Raw genomic sequence first — 26,567 nt, 5'->3', positions numbered from 1 at the left:
GTTTAAGTTTTCTTATAATGAGAGTGAACTATGGTAAATTTAATCAAAAGCCATGTCTTTACAAATATAGTCCCCCCCCCCTGAAAAAAATCGTAGTGATGGGTGAATTTGTATGATTATCCTGGTTATATGCTGTTTGAGTCAAACGTATTTCAACATGTTGCTCATGGCAATGGGTAATGTATTCTTTTTCTCTCTCTCTCTCTGCATGAAGTTTACTAGAATAAGGTATAGTGGTCAAAAGTAATGATCAGTAATAAATGTTAACTTCACCACCAACAGGTTTCTGTTTTAGGAAATCATCCTATAAAGATTATTGTAATTAATTCTTTTTTTTTTTTTTTTTAAACAACTGCAGTACATTATTTAAGGAAAAGTTTTTATTTCAGAATATTCAGTCAACCAACTGGCAGACTATGAGGTTCAAGCCACCTCCACCTCAAAGTGGGATAGGCTGGAGAGTTGAATTTCGTTCCATGGAGGTATGCATTACTCGCATAAAATAACACATTAGAAGTAATAATTCTTCTAAAGTGTTATTTTAATATTATTAAAGACAAAAAATGTCTTGCATTTATTATAATAGTATTAAGGCCCTCCCTCCACTTTGGTACATGCTATACATCTACAAGCCCTCATTAAAATATTATAATAGACTTAACAGTTGAAACATGAATTAGTTAACACTTTAAAGTTATTGAAGCTAATATTTCTATAGTGTGAAGATGGTAGGAAGAATCTTGACATTGTTAACATTGAAGAATGCGTGAGCGAGCAGAAGGGGATGGAGGATTAGTGAAATCGTCCATCCCCTTCTGGATGGACGATTTCATCCTTCGAAGGAAGACTAAGTACATAATCAATGCAGGTGGTAGTATCCTTAGAGGATTGAAATGGAAGATTAATAATATTGGAGACTCAGTGAGTAGCAAATAAATTTGGAAGAACATTGTTGATAGAAAGTGAGCCATAATGTAAACTTGATTATGTGGTATTACCATGGCAACCTGCACATCATTTGAAGGTAGCTTTCAGGAAATGTTGATTATTTACAAAAGTTTGTTCCTTAGTCCTAGATATTTTGAGTGTCTTTTTCTTTTTAGTATCCTCTGACCTCTGGTGACCACTTCTATCTCAAATAGAAGCCTGAGTATTGGCTTTTCCTGATTAGATGATGTGTACTAGACTTGAGAGTATAATTTTTTTTTAAGTGGAATTTTTTGCTTGTTGCCAAATTCAGCTACATAATTCACTCCTGATGAAATGTACAATAAAGATATGTGAAACTAGTAAAGATCTAAATAAAAATGTTCTATCAACCTTTTCCATGTGGAACAAATACTGCTTTAAAAAAAAAAAAAAGTTCCCTGTGTACAGAAGCCTGTGAAGTTTAATGATACCTTAACAAGGGTGATGGAGGCTCTTTCTGTTTAAAGTAATAATTTTAATCAAAAGAATTATAAAAGCAGAGGAAAATTGACATAAAAACTTTATTAATGTAGAATTTTTATCCAAGTATCATAGGCATTCAAGAATGTGTGATTTTTCTGATACTTAGGTGAAAATTCTACATTAATGAAGTTTTATACGAGTTTTTCTCTGTTTTATAATTCTTTTCATTAGGTCAACTTGCAGTATTTCCTGTCAGTAACCACAGGTCTTTGGTTGGAAAGGCCTGAATTTGCATTTAAGATGAAAAGAACTTTTATGAGGCTTTTCGGTCTTGTCTGGTCCATCTGAACCAAAAAAAAAAAGCATAAGAAAAAAATACTATATGACTGACAAATTACTAAAGATATTAAAGAACTCTGACAGTGATTTGGACTTCCTACTGGATTCTGGGGATGATGGGCGTGAAAATAGTGACTGAATATGAATTTCAAAATTATGCCATTTTAGTAGAACCATTGAATGCAAATTACAAAAAAGACATTGAAACGCTGACTACAAAGGAAAATGAAGTCAATTGGCAAACTGATCCAGTTGGAATGAAGTTTTTCTCATTTACTAAAAATTAAAATTCTGTTAATTCTACCAAATGGTAATAGACCAATCGACTTCTTTTGTCTTCTGTTGACAGATGAATCTTTCCTTTTACTTTACTTTTCTCAAGTTGTCCTAATCTAATGACTTGTTATTGTTTGACAGGTCTAGAAACATGGAATGTGCTTTTTTTTTTAACCCATTTCTGCCTCCTGTAGTATATAATTTTTATTTACTCTAGATTTTTCTTTTTCCTTTGTCTCATTGTTTATTTGCTGCAGGCCACTCACCGACCCCGAAGTAATCACTGAATGCCTCTTCTAGTATCTGTTCTCTATTTGCCATGCTTCAGTCTTACCTCTTTTCTGTTCCATAGGACTTTATTCATTGAGTTCTGTTCAGAAGATCTAACTTGAATTATTTTCTGCTTGTAGCTCTTAGTCCTTATGGAAACTTGCCAGTACAATACTTTTTCTATTTTATTCTGTTTTGTGTGGGTACATAGATTTGCAGATCATGCCATTGTGCTACGAACAAGAGGAAAAAAATCCAAGTTCGCATGTTACTGCAGTTTTTCAGATTTTGAATAAATGTTATGATGGTGGACTGTTCATCCTCTTTCCTATCCCACTTCTTACTCAAGATTGAATACCAAAAGTAAATAGCAAAAAAAGGTGGATATCCTATCATGGAAAGTATGAGAATCTATTTGATATATATGTACAGCATCAGTCCTTAGCCTGTGAAATGAGTATGTACATTCCTTGAGAGTATCTATATCAGGAACTGGATGATAATGTACTGATACTATATTCATTGTTGGGATGACTCATTTACCAACCAAAGTTGGCAAAAAAAAAAAAAACCTACATTTGAACCTCTCTAGGATAAAAGGAACCTTTTCTAAGGGTTTTTTTTATGAATAAATTGAAGTTGTTACTCAGTCTGATATGACATGATTTAGCAAAGGGAAAATTTGGATTTTTCATCTTGCAAAACAGATAGAGAATACTCATAATTAGCAAACATACTTACTAGTCTTATATCCTTAGTTGCTTGGAATTGTAATTACAACCAAACCTTAACTATGGTGTGTGTACACACACCATAGTTAAGTATCTTGACATTAGAAGTGATGATGGCAGGTGCATGCAGTTATATAAACAAGTACAGGATTAGATGGTTGACAATGAAATGAAGGGTAGAGATGAACGAGTTAAGTGAAAGTAAGCTTAAATATATAGCTATAAGGTAAAAGAATGAAAGGGAACAGCAATAATAATAAAAAGGATTGCATGTATATACACTCATGAGCAGTTGAATTAGAGATACCTGCCATGTTGGCGAAATGGTGCATGACAGAGATGTCGTCAGACCTTGTACTGACCGTCTGAGTAATAGTCGAGCACAGAATAGGGAAGACTCGAGATCTCAGTGAATTCGATCGCAGCCAGATGTATGGGACACTCCATCTCCGAAGTCATGCAGGCACTGGGCTTTTCACGGACCACTGTGTCAAGAGTGTACCGTGAGTACATGGAATCGGGTAAAACCACAGCTGCCAGGGAAAACTGCCTTGGTGTACAACGTGTCGATGACATGGGATGCTGTCGGCTAGCTCGGATGGTAAGAGCAGATAGACAAGCCACAGTGCCGCAGAACACTCGCCAATTCAATGCTGGACAACAGCAATGTGTGAGCAGCCACACCATCCAGAACTATCTCCTCGCTATGGGGTACAGAAGCCACTGCCCGACTAGGGTACCTCTGCTCACCGCACGTCACGATTAGCATGGCCATAGGAACACCACCATTGGACCCTCAATGCATGGAAAAAGGTCGCCTAGACTGATGAGTCAAGGTACACGTTGGTACACGCCGATGGCAGGTACGAGTGCATCACCAAGCACATGAAGCGATGGATCCCTTGTGCCAGCAGGGATCATTACAGTTCAGGCCGGTGGTGGTAGTGGTATCCTTGTGTGGGGACTTTACGTGGGATGAAATGGGTCCCCTGGTACATTTACCATCGTCCCTCACCAGTGAACGATACAGGGACCTGCTGCCAGATCATGTGCACCCATTTCTGCACCTACAGCAAGACAATGCACCGGCCCACCACTCCCGAATTGTGGGTGGATGAACGCTCCATGGACATGAGGATGCTTGGTTGGCCCCGAGTTTCCCTGACCTCAATCCTATTGAACACATCTGGGATGCTGTCGAGAGAGATATACATGCCCTGGACCCTGCTCCAACCAATCTCTGTGCATTGTGGGAGGCTGTGCAGCTGTCATGGATCAGTTTGGCTCACCAACGCTTCCGGTGCCTTGTGGAGTCCATGTCATGCCGCATCGCTGCCATCATCAAGGCGAAAGGGGGTGCTACCCGCTACTAGGCAGGTATCTCTAACTCAACAGCTCATGAGTGTGTGTGTGTGTGTGTATATATATATATTATATATATATTATATATATATATATATATATATATATATATATCAACCCAAAACATTGTAAAACCTACAGAACATTAGAAAAGGTTTAGAGGAAAGTAGCAATCTGTTGATGTGTATCTCAAACAGTTGGAGAGAATTGTCTTTAAAGAAGATATACGGATAACTAATCCAAAAAAAAAACAGAGGTGTAGATAGAATGAAAAAGATGAAAGAGAATTTGGTTTGGTAGGTATGAAGCTGAACAGTAAATGGATGTTGACCAGCAGTCTAATTTTTTTTTTAGTCTTACTATCGTGTGGAGAAATGGTGGCAAGTTCAGCAAAACCATGAAAATACCTACTGAAGCAATAAGATAAACAGATTTTCTAAAAGCGTGATGAATGGAGTGAATCTCTAGGTCAGTGTTTCTCAAACTTCAGATATCCGCATACCCCTTCTTAAATTTTCATTATTACCAAGTACCCCCTAATGAATTAATTAAAAATTAATTAATTAAATGAATCCTCTCCTTCTACTACTTTGAGGAAGATCCACTTACTTTAATCTTTCCTGTAAGGCCTTATCAGCCAACTCTTCTTATTTTATGACCCCTATGCTATTAGAGTACTCGAGGGCCATGGGGTCTTTTCATTTCTGGTCTTACAACTATGCTCTCTCTATAAACCTTACTATAATTCTTCTATAATCTACTCTTTCCCCCTTCAATATACCCTATTCCGTCTATGGGTTTAAATTCGGAAGAAGGCTAGTTCAGAAGCCTTAAGGTAGCAGCCCTGCCACTGAACTATTCCATCGTCAGGCTAGTCCCCTGACATGGAGAACATAATTCTACTAGTAAGCTGACAGAAAAAGATAATCAGATTGAATCTATAGGAAACGACCCTGGAATGGAAAAGGTAAAACAAAAATGGAAACGACAGAATATAATACACATAGCAAATCGGAATGTAAGAGGAATAGTATATAAAGAAATAGAATTAGACCAATTATTAAATGAAAGAAATTTTAAAATAGCAGTAATCACTGAAACAAAAAAGAAATTAAAAGGAACCATGAGAACTGAAAATTTTAATATGATATACAGTGGAGTTGACAGAGACCAAAGAGCACAAGCAGGAGTCATGATTTGGATTCATAACTCCCTTTCAAACAGTTAAAACATTATAAATTATGGAATGAAAGAATAATAGAAGCTAGAATAAAAAGAGATAGAGGCTATTTAACAATAATTGGTTTATATGCCCCAGAAGAGGGAAGAGAACAAGATATTGATTTTTATAATCAGCTACAAAACATATATAATAAAATAAATAAAAATGATTACATAATTTTAGCAGGAGACTTAAATGCAAGAATTGGAAACATGAAAATTAATAATAATATAGGAATGCATGGAAAACATACTCTAAACAGGAATGGTAAAAAATTGATTGACTTCGTAGTTTATAATAACCTAAAAATAATGAATTCCTTTTATAAACATAAAGACATACATAAATATACTTGGGCAGCAAGAGGATGGAAATCAATATTAGATTACTTTATACTAAAAAAAATGACATCAAAATTTTCACTAGATGTTAGAGTTCACAGAGGATATGAAATAAGCAGTGACCACTTCCTTTTTAAAATAAAATTAAGATTACCACCTAAATGGCTACAAGTAACAAGAACAGAAAGAAATTTTAAAATATTTGTTTATAAAACTAGACTATTGAATGACACAAATGTACAATGGCTATATGAACAAAGAATTAACCAATATCTAGATAAAATAAAACAAAATGAAGAAATAGAAATAGAATGGCTTAATATAAGAACGATACTAAATGCAGCAGCAAATGAAAGCTTAGGAAAGACCAAAAAATTCAATAAAAGGAAAAAACTGAAGATCTGCGATGATACAATGAAAGAAATAATCAAAAAGAAAAAAGAAGCCTATCACAAATGGTTAAGCAGTAAAAGATTAGAAGAGGAAATAGAATATAAAAGAATAAGAGCCGTAGCTAAAAGAGAAGTCAGAAAAAGACGTAGAGAATCATGGAACAAATTTGTTTCTAATTTAGAACATGATTTATATAAAATAAGACCCAATGTATATAAAATTTTGAAACACCTAAATGCAGATACCAAAGAAAACATAAAATTAAACACTGAATTGAAATTAGAAGAATTTCTAAATTACTACACAGAATTGTGGACAGACAAATATTTTAAAAAAGACAACTGGCAGACAATTAACGAAAATGAAAAGGAAATAACTAAAGAAGAATTAGAAATCAGCCTGAAAGAAACAAGAAACGGAAAATCGCCTGGAGAAGATAAACTAGGTTCAGAACTATATAAATATGCAGGAACTAGATTTGAAGAAAGACTTATTATTTTTAAATAAAATTTATTCAACTGGTATCCCCCCAATAGAATGGAAAAAAGCAATTGTGATTCCTATCTTTAAAAAAGGTAATAGAGATGACCCTAAAAACTCTAGAGGTATATGTATGCTAAATTCCTGTTACAAAATATATAGCAAATCTTAAATAGCAAAATAATGAAATATTCTGAAAACTTTATTTTAGAAGTACAGAATGGATTGAGAAAGGATGATCATGTATAAACCCTGCCTTTTGCCTAAAATTAATAATAGAGAAAGAAGAGAATACAATTTAGAAACCCATATTGCATTTATTGACTTTAAAAAAGCATTTGACAAAGTTAAAAGAAACATGTTATTTAACATATTAAAAGCAAGACAAATACCAAATAATATCCTAAAAGCTATCACAAGTATATACGACAATAATCAAATACAAATAAGATTAAATCACGAGCTATCATATACAAGAGAGATAAACCAAAGGGTCTGACAGGGATGTACCCTCTCAGTAACTCTTTTTAATATCTACTTAAATGAAATAATAATAAAATGGAATAAAAATTTACATCAAGGAATTAAACTTTCTCCTACAGTGAACTTAAACACTCTCCTCTTTGCCAACGACCAAATAATAATTACAAATTCTGAAGATAAACTACAGAAAGCTATTTTAGATCTAAATGAGATATCCAAAGATTATGGTATGATAATATCAACAGAAAAATCAAAAACTATAGCTTTTAAAGGACAAGATCTAGCAAGAACTAAAATAGTAATAGATAACAAGATCTTAGAACAGGTGAATTCATTTAACTACCTAGGATGTATGATCACATATGAAAATGAAAAAGATATAAACATAAAAATTGCAAAATATTTAAAAATAACAGGTGTAATTAACTCTATATTTAAACCAAACTTAGTTCAAAAACAAACCAGACTAAAAGTATACAATACATTAGCCCTACCAGTCTTAATGTATGGAAGCGAAATCTAGACAATAAAACAAAAAGACAAACAAAGATTAAAAACAGCAGAAATGAAGTTTATGAGCAAAACTGCAAAGTATACCCTATTTGATCACAAAAGAAATTATGAAAGAATTAAACCAAGAACCAGTAATAGAAAAAATTAAAAAATATAAACATAAATGGATGGAACACGTTCAAAGAATGAAAACAGAAAGATTACCAAAACAAGCCTTAAAGTACAAGCCATTAGGAAAAAGAAAACCAGGACGTCCTCTTAAAAGATTCAGTGATGACTTCTAATGCCAGAACAGGCCATGCTAGGCCTAAATCCTTGATATGCATGATGATGAATTAAAAATGAATAAATTAATTTCAAATATTAATATAACTGCCGTATGCAACACTTGTTGCATATGGCAGTCAAAGTGTTAAACAGAAAGTAGTGCTTAGCAATCCATATTATACACAATGCTTCATGACAGAACACTAATATCTAAATGCAGATTTTTTTTTTTTTGCAAACCAAATTACTGGTAAGTATCAAATTTATGAGATGTCACTTACTCAAAGTAATTTTGTGCACATGCACGACAATCATATTATAATCAGTATTCTAATTTGTTCATCTTCTGGGATTGATGTTCTTGATTATTTTTAAACAGATCTAACAAAGATTTGGCAACTTGCTCTCTAAAAGCAGTTATTGATATGTTTCTACCAGTCACACCTTTAGAGGAAATAAGAGTTTACGACAGACGACCCTGGAAGCATATCGATGACAATTTTTCTGTACCATTTGATACCCTTTCTCAAACTTGTTGAGTAAGATTTGATCTTGTCAGATAAATCTATGAAAGTCTTAGATTTGTTGTACTCTATTACGGCATCAGACTTATTTACTTCAGAATTTCAACCGGGGCTGACCATCATCATCTGACCAACATGCTTTGTACAAAGAGTTAGGACATCAAATTTGTCCTGCCACTTCGTGACCACAATTCCTGTATTGCTCTCCATAGAGATACATTTACCTTTTCTTAGTTTTTTTTTTTTTTTTTAATTACTTCTCCTGGTTGTTTTTCCTCAAAGTACTGACGCGGTGTGTTTTTCTTTCAAGTAACTTATGGGCGAGATCTACACTCGTGTAATAATTGTCTACATAAACTGTTCTGCCACAATCCAGCAGTGGGTCGCATAATTTCACAACAACAGTAGTTGAGACATTTTCATTGGCATTTGTCAAATTTTTCCTCTTTCCCGTAATAAATTCTGAGGTCATAGGTATAGCCACCTTCAATGCATAACTTGAATAGTTTGACTCCGAATTTATGTCATTTGTTTTTTATGTATTGCAGGAATATTATCCTGACTCGATATGGGGACCAATGTCTCGTCTATACAGACTCGTTCTCTGGGTGTGAAATAACGTTTGAAATTAGTGGTGTGAGCTTATACAGTCTATTGGAAACATCTGCATTTTCATTATTCAAAAAATGCCAGTTTGGCAGCAGCTCGAAACGATTTTGTGACATGACATTACTAATTTTATTTGAATACATTATTTTTTTAAACCAATAGTCAGACAGGTGAGGCAAACGGAAAAGACCCATCCAAAGCTTCAATCCAATGAAAGTCTTCATTTCCTGTATGTTGGTATCTTCCCATTTGTTGATTCTCACACTGGACAAACAACTTGCATTTATTTTCTGAGAAGCATAACGATTAGTTTCGTTAATCATGAGTTCCAACCAATGATCATCTTAGAACAATCTATAAAAATCGATGGGCGACTTTTCAAACATATTTTCAGAAAGTTCAAGTATTCTTGCATTTTCACCTTCGAAGAAATTCCTTCAAATACCTTCCTGTTACTTTGCCCCACACCAGAGAAGGTGATTCATTTTCTTTTTCTGAGGAATCATTTAGGTAGGAATTACTCACAACATTCTCAATAGCTTCTGTGATGCGGTCGTCTATAAATAGTTTTTGGTAGGCACATTTGTGGATGAGGAACAAGATGGAAAAACATCTGGCAATGTTTTTTTCTTTTTCAAGAGCGGTCTTTCGCTATCTGATGGTGATGAGCCACCTGCTTCACTTGGCTCATACTCTGCATCATCAGATGAGTCTTCTTCTTTGGACATCAATTCATCCAAAAGTTTTGGCAATCTTTGCTTCTGTCTCTCGTAGTCACCCATATTACTAAAATAATGACGTTCTCGAAACATTCGATATTTTACTCAGAATTACCTAATGAAAAGAAGTACGTGTTTTTTGTTTCACTATATCACTTAGCTAGCGATAAAAACAAACAAAACAAAGTCACAACAACTCGTAAACAAATATACTAAGAAATCCAAACTTGGTAGATAGGTTATATGTGAAACGTGCATGCCTCACATGGTGTTTTATTGTTGGCACAGTCTTACTTTGCTCAGCAGGCCATGTGAAATGTACATGCGTCACACTGAATAAACACTTCAACAAAAACAAAAAATTGTTTTTGTTTTTATTTGCACAGTGCAGTTAAGTGAAATAATCACTAGAATAGCAAATATGATGATTAAGCTCAGTTCTTGTGAAGATGGAAAAAAAAATTAGTATCATGACAGTTAAAGTGTTAATTATCATGACATCTCTGTGAAATATAAGAACTAATGTTTTCATGCACTTTTCATTGGTATTGTACTTAAAATGGAATATTTGATTTATTTATTTATCTTTATTTGATATAAATAAGGAATAAGATACTTCTAGTTTCTCATTTCTCAAATAATTTCAGGTCCAGATGACTGAATTTGAAAATGCTGCCTTTGTTGTGTTTATTGTTCTTTTAACAAGAGTTATATTATCATATCAGTTAGATTTTCTCATTCCAATATCTAAAGTAAGTATAATTTATCTTTACTTAATAATGAAGATGTTTTTTTCTTATCAATAAGAATCATGTTTTTTGTTCTCATGTAAATGATATTTTACATTGCTATATCAGCATTAAATTCTATGCAAATTGTTTTAAATTACTTATTAGTGCCCTTATTCAGATATTATTCTGCAAGTGCTAGGTCTTTGTTTTTGTACACAGTTTAGAACAAAATATTTATAAGAAATATAACACTTAAATTAATTTTAATTTTTTTTTATGGGTTTTATTAGATTATTAATTTCCTTCTCTATTTTCCCAGCTAAGTTGCAGATTAATTCTGAGAAATGTTGATTTTATATTATGAGTAGTTTGAAAATATTCAATACATTCAATTATACTTTATGCTGTTCTGGTTCCCGTTGTTAGTTAAGCAGTTAAGCCATATTAATGAATTTGTTTAAAGCTGATGTTATTATGCTAAATGTGTGTGTTAAGGCAGTACTGAAAGAAATTATAATTGTGCAGCAAATGAAAATGATGAAGTAGTAAGAAGAAAGGATTAGGACATTATCTCCATCCCCACACTGAAAAAAATTGTGGAAAAGAAAGTGTCAGGGGTGTAGGGCAAAAACAAATCCATCTTAATTTAGAATTGTAATACTGTAATTTATAATACTATAATAATAAACACTGAAATTTGCCTATTTCACTGTCATATAATACTGCAGTCGATTACAAAAATGACATACATATTTTTCTGTCACCCACATGATTTACTTAGGAAAATAACTTGTTTTCAGCCATCGGCATTGAGCTGTATTGAGTCATTTCAGGGTCAGTATTTTCTAGGACATGCAGCTCTGCAAGAATTATATCATCACATCACATGTATGCATTACTGTCTGGTGAGAGGAGATATGGTGACCACTCTAAATGTCATGTTTTGTTTCATATCCAGGACAATACTTACACTTCTCAGGGCCCAAGGCTTTAGAGTGTTCCACTCACCTCCTTACAAAATGAATAAAGACAAATAAAAACTATTACTATATACAAAAAAACTTATACTAATTAAAGACAGTACATATCAAACACAAATATTAAAGTAGTGCTAAGTAAAGGCACTACAACTGTTTTTTCCTAGGCTTCTGGTTCACAAATGTATCAATAACATCATAATTCAAATTATTCACGTCATTTTCAATAAATAATAGTGATAAATTTTAACATTTTATACCGAAACAAAGAGGTTCGTAAATAATTTTTCACCCTTTTAAGAACAGAAAATGAATGTTCTCCACTGTCATTACTAATGGACATTGTTAGAAAAATTTTCAGTATTGTTTCCACATTACAAAATGTTGATCTGATTGTTATTTTGAGGCCCTTAAATTGGCTCTAATTTTTCACCCCTTCCCAACTAGAGCCTTGTGCATAAGTACGGCCATGTTTACGTGTATGTGATTCAGCATTTGGTTGGTATCTATTAACCAGTGCACATTAAAATTGACCTTGTAGAATGCAATTTGGTATAATTGCTTATATGTTGTACGAAGGGTTGACACATCTGAAGTTGCATTTGTATGGTCTTATAAGGGTATGGTGTGTGTGTGTGTGTGTGTGTGTGTCAAGTTTGCATTAAAAGAAGTCAAGGAAAGAGTATTATGAAAGGAATTGGAGATAAGTAACTTGAAAACTGAAGATAGTAATTACTCCAGGCATCTGAAGTATCTTTTTCAAAGATTGCTAAATGAAACAAGCAGTAATAGCACACTGGTAGAAAGCATTCAAGAGGAATGCAATCAAGAGTGTATACAGTAGTTGAGTTAAAAAATTATCAAAAAATATGGAAAGGCAGCTAGAGCAAATAATATTCAACCAGAAATGTTTAAATATTATTATTCAGAGAGAGACCTCCAGGCAGTTAGGGACTCAGGGGAGACCACATACTGCATGCACAGCTATCATACTTGCTCTTGAATTCATTTACACTACTTGTGCACACACAACATCCATTCTAATCACGCACCACTCTATGAGAGAAAAATCTAGATCTTATCCCCTTCTTAGTGGCATTCATTCTCGGCTTCCAAGAATCATCCTTTCTCCACCCTCCATAAAATGAAAAATTCCATCAACCGAAATCCTGTATATGACCTTTTCAGAAGTTTGTAAGTCTCAATCATATCACCTCTATTTCTCCTGTTTACTGTAGACAGTAAACAGGAGAAATTCTCAATCTGTCTTCATAAATAGTATTCCACAAATCTGATATCCTTTTAACACGCTCCTTTGCATTCTCTCCACTGTATCAGAATCGCAATGGAAACCAGGAGACCAGACTTGTGCACAATAGTCTAAGTTGAAGTCTTATCAAGGCCTTGTAATGAGACAAAATGGCAGCCTTATTTTTATATGTCAAAGTTCATTTCAGCATTGCAATTATCTTTTGAGTTCTATTTGCAGTCTTTGTTACATGGCCCCTGAACTTCAACATCTTATATATTAACACTCCAAGATCCCTAGCCTGATCAGTTTCTTCTAGCATAATCTCACCAATATAATACGGCATTGGATATCTAATTATGTCAAAGTGCATGACTTGAATTTACTGACGTTGAACTGACATCCATTTTCCCATACCCACAATTCCAGTTTATTCAAATCATTCTGCAAGTACTGCATATCAGTCACATTTCCTTATTATTATTGTTGTTGATACCTGCAGGGAGGCCAAAGACTCATCGAGAGAGGCACCTGCTCTACAGCTCTCTCCTCCACCAATGCCATCTACTGCCGACCACCACTACTAATTTTTCCACAGATAATCGCAAACATCTGCCCACGGTGGGATTCAAACCCACAGCCTTTTGGTTGGAGAGCAGATACGCTAACCGCTAGGCCAATCAGGCCTGTATATCCTACCTATCTTTGCATCATCAGCAAATAGCTGTATGTCACCTGTCAAATCCTTCCCAATGTCAATGTACAGATTGGATAGCAGTGGACCAAAGATTGATCCATGTAGTACACCACCACCACTACCTTAGTTACCTTAAATCCTTGCAGACTGACATCCCTCATAAACAAATTTTTGATATCTTTCAGTCAGACTTCCTCTTATCTCCACTAATATTTTATAATCCAAACCTATATTCTCTAATTTATACAACAGTCGGCCATGCTGTATTCTGTCAAAAACTTAGCAAAACTCTAAATTATCTTGGTGTATCCATTCCCCTGGTCTATTTCATTGGTAACATTATTCTCAAATATTATAGAATGTGAGCAGGTTGCTAAAACATGACCTTCCAAACCCATGCTGTTAATTGCAAAGCAGAGATTCACTGTCAATCCATTTCTGAATGCAATCCCTAACCAGTTTTTCCAAAATCTTCACCATCACTCGTATTTCAGGAGTGATGGTGAAGATTTTGGAAAAACTGGTTAGGGATTGCATTCAGAAATGGGCTGACAGTGAATCTCTGCTCAGAACAGGAAAGATTCCTGCAGAATCTTTCCTGTTCTGAGACTCAAATTATATAGCCCAGTTTAACTGAACACTCTTTTAGCACCTGTGCTGATATCCTATCAGTCCCTATTGCTGAATTCTTATTCAGTTTGTGCAACAGCTCTAATACCTCCTCCTCACACACCAGATTAATAGCTTTTAGCAAAATGATCACTCATTCTGCATCTGTGTCATTCTTACACCATCTGCATTCAGTAGTTATTCTTTCATATTTGTTCTTTCTTTTACTTGCAGTTTAATGATAGAATTCTTTGGGGTTGTCTTTAGCTTGCAAATCTGGTTTTTTTTTCTTTCATACTTGCACTTAGCTTTCTGTGCAACTGTTGTTACTCTTCTGGCCTCCTGCTTATAATTTTCATAATGGACATCATCCTTATGCACTTGGTATTCCTTCCACATTATCTGTCTTATAAATATGGTGATATAAAATTTTTTATAGTGTATACTACATAATTCAGAAGACTTGGTCAGAGAGTTGAATTCCAGATGATTGGAATAGAGCTCTCATAGCACTCGTGCTAATCTGTAATCTGTAAAATATTTAAAATTTCATGCAACTTTATCTTCTTGAGAAGATAAATCTGTTTTATCTGGGATATAGATTACCTTTGAAAACCTTAGCCATGAAACAGAGTGAAATTCTATAAGTATTAGGTACTCATCACTAATTTGGGCTATATCCCCTACTGATATACTGCCCAAATGAGAGTATAGTCAATACTAATGAAACCCTTTAGTTGAAAAGCAAATCATATCCCATCTACAACAAAAGGTCTTTTTAACTGAAGGCAAGTTAGCTGCCTTCATGTGGAGATAACAATGTTTTGCCTTTCAGAAACTCAAGTCTTACCAAAAAACAAACCATGCAGGGAATACATGCATCAACAGGCTGGTTGTGGAGATATGATTAACTGTCCTATTATTACCAGAAATTAAGTTTACAGGAAGCCAAGTTATTTATCTGTAATAGATCATTGAACCTAACGTGTAAAAGGAAGATGAGGTCATTCAGCACACTTGACTACATGCTATGAAATCATGCTAGTGTATTTTTGGGAAGAAAAAAAAAAATTCATGAACTGCCGTAAGAAAAATGCAATTTTCCTTATTACAGTCCTAACGATTTGAGAGATTGCTGATAATTGAGTTAGATTCTTTAGTATTCCTATTTCAAAAATGGTTAACCTTGTTTACTAGTTTAGTGTCTGTATTTCTAGATTGTTCATATTTTCTCATCATTTGTCTTTATTTAAATATTTCAGGTGGATGAAAATTTGCAAGAAGCTCAAAAACGTGATGCTGTGCAAAATGGACGGTTTTGGTTTAGGAAGGATTTAATGACTAGTAAGTTTCATTCGTAAGTTTAGGTAGAAATTGGAATTATGAAGACAAGATGACAGAGTGAGAAACTGACGAGGGCATGCAAGTACTTGAATCACTATAAATATTGAATATTTGCAGCACTTTCATTTAAAAAAAAAAACAGTATTTATGAAAGGGATATGCATATATTCAGATTTCAATTCATTGTTTGTAATATGTTGCAACCTTATATATTAGATAATATGATGAAAGATTTAAACACAACATGGAAGTATATATTCTTTTATCATTTTTACACATATTGTATATTAGTATTAGCGTTAAAATTGCTAAGGGTTAAGGACTGCTGGATGTCTTTTTTGGGAAAAGATCAGAGAAGACCATGCTGTGAGAAGTTCGTGATTATAATGTGAAGGCATTTGCATGAAAATATGTTATCCTTAGATGATGCTACTGTAGTATAATCAGGATTACTCAGAGTTGGAAACAAGGAAGGGCAGAAGTTCTCCCGTTTGCTGTAACAAGGGACCAGAAAAATGGTTTGCTTTTTTGGTCCTTCTGCAGTTTGTGCTGAATTTGTTAATGTTTTTTACAGTTATGATCTGTAGCTAACACACAAGGTCCTAATATCCTCATTTTTAATATGATCCTATTGTTGATGCCATTTGTTCACTCCCCTAATCTTTCTCAGAACTCTCATATTTGTGGTCTTCAGTCTTTGTTCAAATTTTATTTCTAACCCAGCTCTCATATTCATCATTATCGATTTCCTGATATGTCTTATATGAACATGTCTTATATGCAGTTAGTTTAGTGTTTTGACTAATTTATCTCTTACTGCATATACATTTAACTTCCTGCCATACTGGATTTGCTAATTCTGTTGTCTGTTTCCATATTTAGTTTCCAATCTTCACTAAAAATTGTGCTTTTAAACAGCTTGAAGTATTTAAAATTTAAATTTAATTTTAATTTAACTGAATGAACTGAATTGTTCATTCAGTCAGTTGGTGTTTTCAGTGTTCTTACCTATTTTCATAGTTTTTGTCTTTATGAAAATCAAAAAACAATAATAAGACATTCTTGTTGATTTTTGTATCAAATTTATTACAATAGTTATTCAATAAAAATATTCTATTTTGTTCTGTCTGCAACTACTTACTAACTGACAAAATTTACTTGCCATGGACAAGCGTATTTGTTGAGCCGTGTTTGTAATCTGTCATTATATAGTCTGCTATTTAACCAGTGGCTTTTAATTTGATGTGTTGATCCATTATGTGGTTGAAGAGAGGGAGGACTGAATTACTAGAATCAGTTCTGCAATCAAACTTCCTCAGTCTTGCATGCAAAATGCCCAGAAAATCTCTTACCTATTTTCATAGTTTGTCTTTATGAAAAATTAAGAATAATAAGACGTTATTGTTGATTCTATTCTATTTTGTCCAGTCTTCAGCTACTTGGCAGCTTGCAAAGTCCACTTTCTGTGGTCAAGTCCTACTGATAAGTGATCTGGCAATTTTTTTTAATACTGTTGAAATGAAATATATGATTCCTAATGACAACTTCTGTGAAAAGAGACACTCACATTATTTATTTAAAAGCCAGGTGGACTTGCATAAATTACAGTGAAGGAAGATTAAAGGTGTGGTCAGCTAATCATGCTTCATGGAACTTGACAGTAGCAACTTTGTGGAAATTGATACATTACATCATGTTCCAAGAAGGTCAGTCTGGATTAACTGATTATGCGTGGTAACTTAATGACTGGACTACTTGTATATAGAAGCTAATGACTTCACATCAGTTGCCTTAGTGTCCCATAATGCAAAGCACATATCTTTACAGACAAGTATAATGTTATGCATTATGGGAAGAGCCACTACCCGTACCAGTTTCGGCCTTCATTGAGGTCTCATCAGTGGGAGCCAGACCCAGAAGTGATACTAAGGCAATTGATGTGAATTCATTAGCTTCTATATACAAGTAGTCCAGTTGTGAAGTTACTTCATGCACAGACTTTGTTTGCTTACACTTGGATAAAGGATGAAACCAAGTGAAAAAAACTTTCAACATCTGTCTCTAATCCAAAGTATTTCACAGTAATGAGGTGTGACACCTTTTGACTACTTATATATGGAAGTATGACTTCTGCATTACTTCAACCTTACTGTTACTTCTGGGTCTGGCCCCTACTGATGAGACCTCAATAAAGGTCTAAACTAGTCTGGATAGTGGCTCTTCCCATAATGCATAGCATTATACTTGTCTATAATGATATGTGTTTTGCATTACGGGATACTAAGGCAATTTGATGTGAAGTCATTAGCTTCTATATTCCAGTAGCCCAGTTGTGAAGTTACTTTACATGCAAACTTTGTTTGCTTACACTTGGATAAAGGATGAAACCAAGAGTATAATTTCTTGTCATCTTTAACTTAAAGTAGAGATAAGAAAGTTGTTATTCCACTTCATAAGGCCTTGATACATCCACGTGTGGATACTGTGTTTGGGTCTGGTCTCCTGGGTTTCTTGGAGATGAGGAGGTAGTAGAGAAGATTCAGAGGTGAGTAACCAAGATGGTGAGTGGTCTGTGGAATGTTTCCTATGAAAATAGATTGAGGGTGTGTGGATTGCAGAAGTTAGTTTATAAGAATAAAAGAGGGAATGTGATAGAAACATTTAGGATTTTGTCAGTCCTACATTAATCCTATAAAACTTAAAGGGTTTATTGATGCAGGGAAAATGTTTCAGCACTTGGCTAAAGGGGTCAGAACAAAAAGCCCTACCTGGAAGGTGAATAAAGGTGTGTTTAGTAGGGGTGTGAGGACTAGATTTTTTGCTTGGAGAGTTGTGAATGAGTGGAATGGGTTGCCAGAATCAGTTGTAAGCGCTTTGTCTGGGTTCAAGGATCAGTATGATAGATTGTTTGGGTCTCCCATGATGAGTCTTCAGACTCTGTGGAGGTGCCCATACAATAATAATAATCACAATACACTTATGCATTTGTTCTGAAAGGCAGTTCTACTTAAGTTGATTTAGCTATCAAATCATATATAAAGAAAAGAAAAAAGAGATCCTAATTAATTAATGCCTGATTACAGAACTATGAAGAATAAACTTCCAAAAGGAGCTTAAATTATAAGAATGTGCAGCCACTTTCATAAATACTAATTCAGAAAATATGGAGACCTCTTGCTGCTATCACAGTGGTCTCAGACAAAAGCATCAGATCTGTTAAACACATTTTTCGGTTAATTACTTCCAAAAAACACGTATTTAATAAATTAAATATGGTTTCAGGGCAGTTCATACAATTATTTTCGTCCAATCAAGATCTCGTCCATTACTTTTCTCATCCAGTAGGACATTTCGTCCAATGCTATTTGTTCAGTGGAAAATAATTGGACGAAATGCGCTGAAAGCACCTGAGTTTGAGGTTATTCGTCCGATCCTATTACTTTTCTTGTCTAGAAGGAATTTCGTCCAGTCCTATTAGTCCAAAGAGTTATAAGTAACTTGTGATTATTAATAATAGTCACTTGACACAAAAGAGAAGGGCGCCAGACAATATGCATGGTCCACCCTCATGTGTTAGGTTAGTCATTTGACACAGCTGGCAATAATAGTCAGTTGACACAAAAGAGAAGGGCGCAAGACAATATGCATGGTCCATTGTCACATGTTATGGTAGATTAGTCAGTTGACACATTGGTTGGTCAGGTTAGTCAGTTGGCATACTAGGTTAGTCAATTGACACAGGTGACAATAATAGTCAGTTGACATCGATGGGACAAATTGAGATTGGACAAAATGTCCGACCGGCGAGTTGAGATTGGATGAAATGTCAGTTGACATTTTGTCCAATGTGTTTTCCATTGGACAAACTTATAAAAGGAAAAAAATCTTGGGCCATCTGCCCTCAAACTGTAAATACTACTGTGTGTGTGTGTGTCTTCAGATTGAGACTGAACACAGGAGTCAATTGAGATGATAAGATGTCTCACCCAGTGTAATGAAAAACCAAGGACTATTATTAAATCAACTCTGGACAGCATACATCAAGGATCTACACGTATTAATGATATACCATATCTTGAACAGTAAACCATGCTGAATGAACTAATTCAGAAATCACTTTATAAATACTGCTTTTTATTTGTGTTCTGGCCCTGTCTGAAGTACATAATAGTACTGTACAAAACAAGTAATTAATTTATTAAAATGTAAGGGTCAAAGCGGTATTACTGAGAGGAGACCTCCACATAGCCTTAAAGGAATGTGGAGAACCGACCTGGGCTTCTGACCTAATATTCAATCCTCACCTTCTCGTTGTGCACCCTGTTGGGTATCTACCTGGATACTGAACGAACAAGGATGGGCTGGCAATTTGGAATTTAGCTGACCAAATTGTATTCTTATTGACTTAAACCAATTTACAAAATGATGGTACAACATGACAAAATTTCATGCTGGCTGGGGCATCGCCGGTTAAACAGGACCCCCCGTTGTTTTCGCCAGGAAACCAGAGCAAACAGTCAAAAGTCAGCTACTGGAACAAATCTGAGAGCACACCCCAACTCAACATCAGCAGAGTTAAAGATCAGTACTATCAACATAAGAAGCCTGAATGGCAAAGAAATGGAGCTAGCTAAGGAATTAGATAAGTACCAGATAGACATAGGGGTGACTGAAACAAAAAAAGACAAAAACTGGTGAGATCTTTCTGAGCAATAAATACGAAATGCTATATTCAGGCAATGACAATCAAAGAAAAGGAGTAGCCATAGTATTCAACACAAAATACGAGGCTAATCTTGAATGGCAGTCAGTCTCAAGAGTAATGGGGGCAAATATAAGAATGGGGAACTGGACAATGAGACTTATTTGTGACTTTGGTCGCACAGAAGGGTCTACTAAGGTAGAAGTGGATAAAGGATTAAACTAAATTTATTACAGTTTTAACTTATGGATCTGAGAGCTGGGTCAGAAGTAAAACACTTGACCAAAGACTAGAGACTGCAGATATAAGAGTCCTGAGAAAGATTAGAGGTGTGAACAGATGGCATGAATGGCAATATTATATTAAAAACGAGGATATTAGGAAAGAACTTGACATTGTCAGCATCCAGGAATGCGTTAGCAGAGCTAATCTCAGGTGGTATGGTCACTTGAATAGAATGGGCGAGGAAAGATTAGCAAAACAAGTGTTCTCTGCCAGGTTGGCAGGAAAATGACCCAGAGGAAGACCAAGATATAGGTGGATTGATACGGTACAGAGTGCCTTAGACAATAGAAATATAAGATCTGATAATGTTGGAGTCTTGACAAGTAACAGACAGTTGGAATAAAATTGTAGATAGGAAGTTAGTAATGATGTAAATTTTTCATGTAGTATATCATATCCTGTACATCCCTTGAGGGTACATGTCAGGAATTTGATGATGATGATGAAAAGCTTCAATTTTTACACTGTTTTTGTCAGTAATTAACAAAACATGGATACAACAAGCCATAGAAATTTTAACTCTTTTAACATAAATATTTTTCCAGTGATTTGTGACAATTTGTCTAGGCAATATTGTGTGTGGAGATGGACAGAGAGGAGTGTGGGGATTTTATGTGATTCCCAGGTTGGGTGCAGTTTCTAATGTCTGTCTGGGAAACTCTATTGTAATATGCCAGAAATTTTATTGAAATGAAAAGGTTTACTCTAATAAGTAGCAAAACACTAGACATACCAGTTTTCATGACATTTTATCTTTGCTTAAATGACCATGTACACATGAAGTAAAAGAAATCATGCAGCATGTGACTAATTATTTGATAGGAATACTTAAGTTTCAGTTTATTTCTCACCAAATATTTGTTTTGAGATTATACTCATTATTTCAGACTCAAAGTTGCTTAAGTATCAAAGGTAGATAAGGAGGAGACTTGTGGAAGTACAGAAGAAATGTGAAAACATACTGGAAGTTCTGAATCAATGTCCAACCATCTTGCAGCTCCCCTTGTTAGTACATATCCATCTAGATAATGAATTGGGATAGGTTGGCAAATTGAAACATAGGCAAAGTGCATTCTTTATTGGTTGAAACCATGTGTGCAATATAATGGTACAACATAATAAAATGTCATGTCAGTTGGGTACTGCCTGTTTTAACAAAAGTGTTGCTGTCTTAATTAAGGAACAAGGAAAAAGTTCTCAGTGGAATTCAACATGAAAAGCATCGAACAGAAGATATGGCTAGAGGTATATGATTAATATTGCAAATACAAAAAAAAAAAAAAAAAAAAAAGCAAGATTTTCAAATAGTAACTAGGATAACTTAATCAGACAACAGAAAACATGCATACTATAGCCATTCAACAAAAGGCTATAGTACACAGAACATGAAGATAAATTTATTGAATGGAAGACTTTCAAAATGAGACTTATTTATATTCTGACTGAAAGTAATCATGTTAAAGAACTAGTTTCAAAAAAAAAATAGGAAAAAAAAGTTCTGTCAGAATATGGATTAGTCATTACTAACATGTTCCACCATGACAGTGCTTCACAGTATAAACAAGCTATTACTTGCCATTGTTTATACTTTGGTTTGTACTGAATTAAAAGAAAGTTATTACTTAATAATTTATTGAGTTATTTATTTATTCGTATGGCATGAATATCAAAACATGCAGTACAATACACTGTCACTTTAATAACATATAAAATTAAAAGTCAAAAGTAATTTTAAAACCCAATAAAATTAAAAGGTTACATCCATATTGGTCAGATAGTTCATAGCTTCGGGTGTAGCACTTAAAAAGTCCAATTTGTCTCCTGAATATGCTCTGAGATAACACTGAGTAACAACATGGTTCACAGTTTGTCTCTGAGCTCCACAATCACAATGCGGGGATGGTATTTATTGAGTAATAAATTATTACTTAGTAAATGCCCAAGAACTCCTCTTAGGAAAAAAGCCACTAATGCACAATGGGAGGAATATGCAAATCTTTTCATATTCTTTTCCATCAGGATTCTTGATGTGTGATACGTCGTTATTGTTAACTTGAATGCTCTAATTGTGCTGCATTTGCAAATACTGGTTGACTAATATGGCAGTCTGTGATAACAACTCACTAAAAATTGGTAATTTCTAAACTACCCCATTTCCAGTATTTTACCTCTCTTAATACATTTTTTTTCTTGTAGGTTGCAGTCCTCCAGAGGCAGCAGCATGTATGGCAGGCTGTGGTAGCTGTGAGCAGTGTGAATATACATTAATGACTATAAATGAAATTATCAATGGGAAAGACAATGAGTTTCCTGGATTGATTCCTTTAATCAAAAAATTCCTCACTAGTGTTGATGTGGATGTTGATACTCAGTGTACTATTCAACAGTATCTTCGATTAATTGAAGGAAGGGCATCAGGTATTTCTTTTAAAACTAAAAAGGAGTACATATTTTAAATTGTTGTTTTTAAATAAATTTATTTTGATAAAATAAATTTTAATGAATTAAGAATTACTAATATTTGTGATATAGGGAGTTACACTATCTACTACCTGCACTAGTTATTTGTCCTGCCAATTGTTTTTGTGTGTGTACGTTTCTTACTGCTTAAAAATTGAATCTATTCACCTTGTTAACATGTTTTATTTATTTATTTATTGGAGTTGTTCAAGAATCTAGATAATTTAGAGGAGACCTTTTCATAATCTTATAAAGAATGCTGAAGACTGTCTTGGAGGAAGGGATTTCTCACCTAATATCCAAATTTCACTTTCCCATTATGTGAATTGTTATTGAATGTTTGTTTGGATTCTGAAAAAGTGAGGATGGATTTGTAAATTTGACACTTTGCTGACTAGATTTTCTTCTTTATCTCCTAAAATTATTCATATCCATCATAACATATCTGATGATACAGCACAATTGTCATTCTGGTTGAAATGTGGTTACTGAAACAACCTCAACAAAATTAAGTATTTTCATTTATGTGCAGATTGGTGCAAACAGAAGAATTTCAGAAATAACTTGTTAATAAAATTGATCTTATTCAAATAAAGTTGAAAACAGGTGATTTATTCAGACACTAGTTATTATTGAAAGGAGGAGGATAGCTATGTGCAATATTAAAAATGAAGTAAAGTTTTTTTTTTTTAATTTAAATACTGAATTAAAATGATAACTTTTGAATGAAAATTGTTTTAATTGTAAGCTGGAGAAATTTCTCAATGGGGAAACTGGAAAATTTTTTATTAATTTTTTACATTACTCAACACACACATGAGAAGTTGCAAAACTACAAAACAATAGTTCTGTGAGTTGGCAAGTGTTTAGGGAGAGTGAGTGAATGTAATATGTTTCTTGAACAGCTGAAGGATATAGTCACTGAAAAATGAAGTACTGTTGATGAGTTAAGGGTTAAATTATCTGGGAAAGTTGTTCTAAAGTACAGATGTAAATGAAATGAAAGAAGAGGAAGTTGATTCAATAATGTTGAATCTGAGCTGCATGTGAATGTTGGTGAGTAGTTGCTGTTTTTACATGATCAGAGGAAAGCAAAGAAATTGTGGTGGCCAGCTCAGTGAAACAGTACTAGTGAGAATTCCTAAAGATAAGACATAAAGCAGAAACACCTTCTACAAGAAAACAATTAGAGTTAGCATGAGAGAAGAGTAAGCTATTAAGCAGACTACCTTCTTCTGAATAACATCAAGCAATTTTTTATGAAGGTTTTTAGTACACTACCCAATGATGGGTGCTTAAGGGTCAAAGTTATATAACTGAGAGGAGACCTCCACATAGCCTTTAAAGGAATTAGAGAACCGATCAGGGTTCTGACCTAATGTCCAGTCTTCACCTTTTCATGGTGCACCCTGTTAGGTATCTACCTGGATACTGAACGAACAAGGATGGGATGACAATTTGGGATTTAGCCGAACAAATTGTATTCTTATTGGCTTAAACCAAAATAAAAAAATGATGTTACAACATGACAGAATTTCATGCCGATTGGGGCATCGCCCAGTTAAACAAGGCCCCCATTGTTTTTGCCAGGGAACCAGGGCAAACAGCAAAAAGTTAGCTACTGGAACAAATCCTAAAACCCATCATCACCAGAGTTCAAGATCAGTACTATTAAACATAAAAAAAGCCTGAATGGCAAAGAAATGGACCTAGCTGAGGAATTAGATAAATACCTGATCGACATAATAGGTTGACTGAAACAAAAAAGGCAATAACTCAACATCACCAGAGTTCAAGATCAGTACTATTAAACATAAAAAAAGCCTGAATGGCAAAGAAATGGACCTAGCTGAGGAATTAGATAAGTACCTGATCGACATAATAGGTTGACTGAAACAAAAAAGGCAATAACTAGTGAGGTCTTTCTGAGCAATAAATACAAAATGTTATATTCAAGCAATGACAATCAAGGAAAAGAAGGAGTAGTCATAGTATTCAACATAAATACGAGGCTAATCTTCTTGAATGCCAGGCAGTCTCAAGTAGAGTGATGTGGGCAAACATCAGAATGCAGAACTGGACAATGAGACTTATTTGTGCCTATGGTCCCACAGAAGGTTCAACTAAGGTAGAAGTGGAGGAATTTTTTTGAGGCTTTAAAGAGAAAGCAACTGACACAATGAAAAAGGAAAAGTTGATCCTTGTTGGGGATCTAAATAGCAGAGTAGGAAATGATTGTCAGACATACAAAAATATATTGGGAAAATTTGGAGAAAATAGCAAAGCTAATAATGGCAAATACCTGTTGGAATTCTGCTCAGGACATGGACTGGTTATAACTAACACAATGTTCCAACATAAAAATGTGCACAAATTCTGAAGCAAGGAATAAGAAAAGTCTCGTTGACTGTGTTATTATGGATAGTGATGTTTTCTTCGTGCAAGATACCAGAGTGTACAAAGGATTTGAAATTGGAAGTGATCACCATTTAGTCTCGAGCAGGATAAAATTAAATTTCATATTGAAAAGAAGAACATGTCAGAAAGTTTTTTAAAGCGAATAAAAGTTGAGCAGCTCTCCAATGTGAACTGTAGACTAAAATACACAAATATGATTGAAGAAAAAATGAAAGACTTTGAGAACAGGAACCAAACCTTGGAGATTCAGTGACAAGTCCTGAAGAAATCGCTGATTGATTCAGCCAGACAGGCATGTGGTGAGGCTGTCTGCGAGGATAGAAAAATCAGAACTACATGGTGGACAGAGGAAGTTAAAGAGGCAGTGAAAGAAAAGAAGAAAGCATATCAAAAGTTCCTGGCAAATAAGTCAGCTTGTGCTCTTAGAGAATACAGACACAAATGTAAGAAAGCTAAACACTGTGTAAAACTAGCTAAACAAAAGTCATGGGAAGACTTTTTTAAGAACATAGAAAATAAATATCAAGAAATTGGCAGGATATTCTGGAGGTTGTTCAAGAATCTCAGAAATGGAGGAAAGAGTGCTGTAAAAGAAATTAGATATGATAAAGGTGACATAAAAACTGGAGAGAAAAAGAGTAATTACTTCAAAAAATTGCTAAATGAAACAAGCAGCGATGACAGCACAGAGGAAAAAAAAACACTGACCAGGCACGCAGTCAGGAATACATATCCATACTTGAAATAGAAAAAAACCATCAAAAGCCGGAAATGTGGAAAGGCGACAGGAGTAGATGATATTCGACCAGAAATGCTCAAGTATGGAGGTATAAAAGTCATACAGTGGCTGCACTGCATAGTTCAGAAGGCTTGCACAGAAGGACGAATTCCAGATGATTGGAATAGAGCTCTCATAATACTCATATATAAAAAGGGAAATAAAACTGAATGTGAGAATTACATAGGCATTTTATTACTGAGTGTTCCTGGTTAGATATATGCAAGTATACTTGAGAAACGGTTGAGAAGGATTGTGGAAGAGAAGCTTGGTGAAGAACAAGTGGGATTCAGGCGAAATAGAGGCTGTCAGGATCAGATATTCACTTTACGACAAATAGTTGAGAAATGATGGGAATATAACAGATATATCTATTTAAGTTTTGTAGATCTGGAA

The 26,567-nt window shown here is 34.4% G+C and overlaps 1 protein-coding gene across 1 annotated transcript in view; it reads left to right on the top strand.

Annotated features, from left to right (window-relative positions):
- The window catches only part of Gclc (glutamate--cysteine ligase), a 162,653-nt gene that overhangs the window by 120,721 nt on the left and 15,365 nt on the right, over positions 1-26,567 (top strand). The window contains exons 11-14 of the mRNA XM_090392798.1: positions 390-482; positions 10,569-10,673; positions 15,447-15,528; positions 22,712-22,933. Coding sequence (XP_090248924.1) covers positions 390-482; positions 10,569-10,673; positions 15,447-15,528; positions 22,712-22,933 — 502 coding nt within the window. The remainder of the gene's footprint in view (positions 1-389; positions 483-10,568; positions 10,674-15,446; positions 15,529-22,711; positions 22,934-26,567) is intronic.

The sequence above is a fragment of the Typopeltis vanoorti genome, chromosome 5 (genome assembly GCF_054136105.1).
Source record: "Typopeltis vanoorti isolate ZY-2024b chromosome 5, IOZ_Tvanoo_1.0, whole genome shotgun sequence".
In the NCBI taxonomy this organism is placed as follows: domain Eukaryota; kingdom Metazoa; phylum Arthropoda; class Arachnida; order Uropygi; family Thelyphonidae; genus Typopeltis; species Typopeltis vanoorti.
Note: the sequence above shows the minus strand (reverse complement) of the source record. Positions and strands in the feature narration are given on the sequence as shown.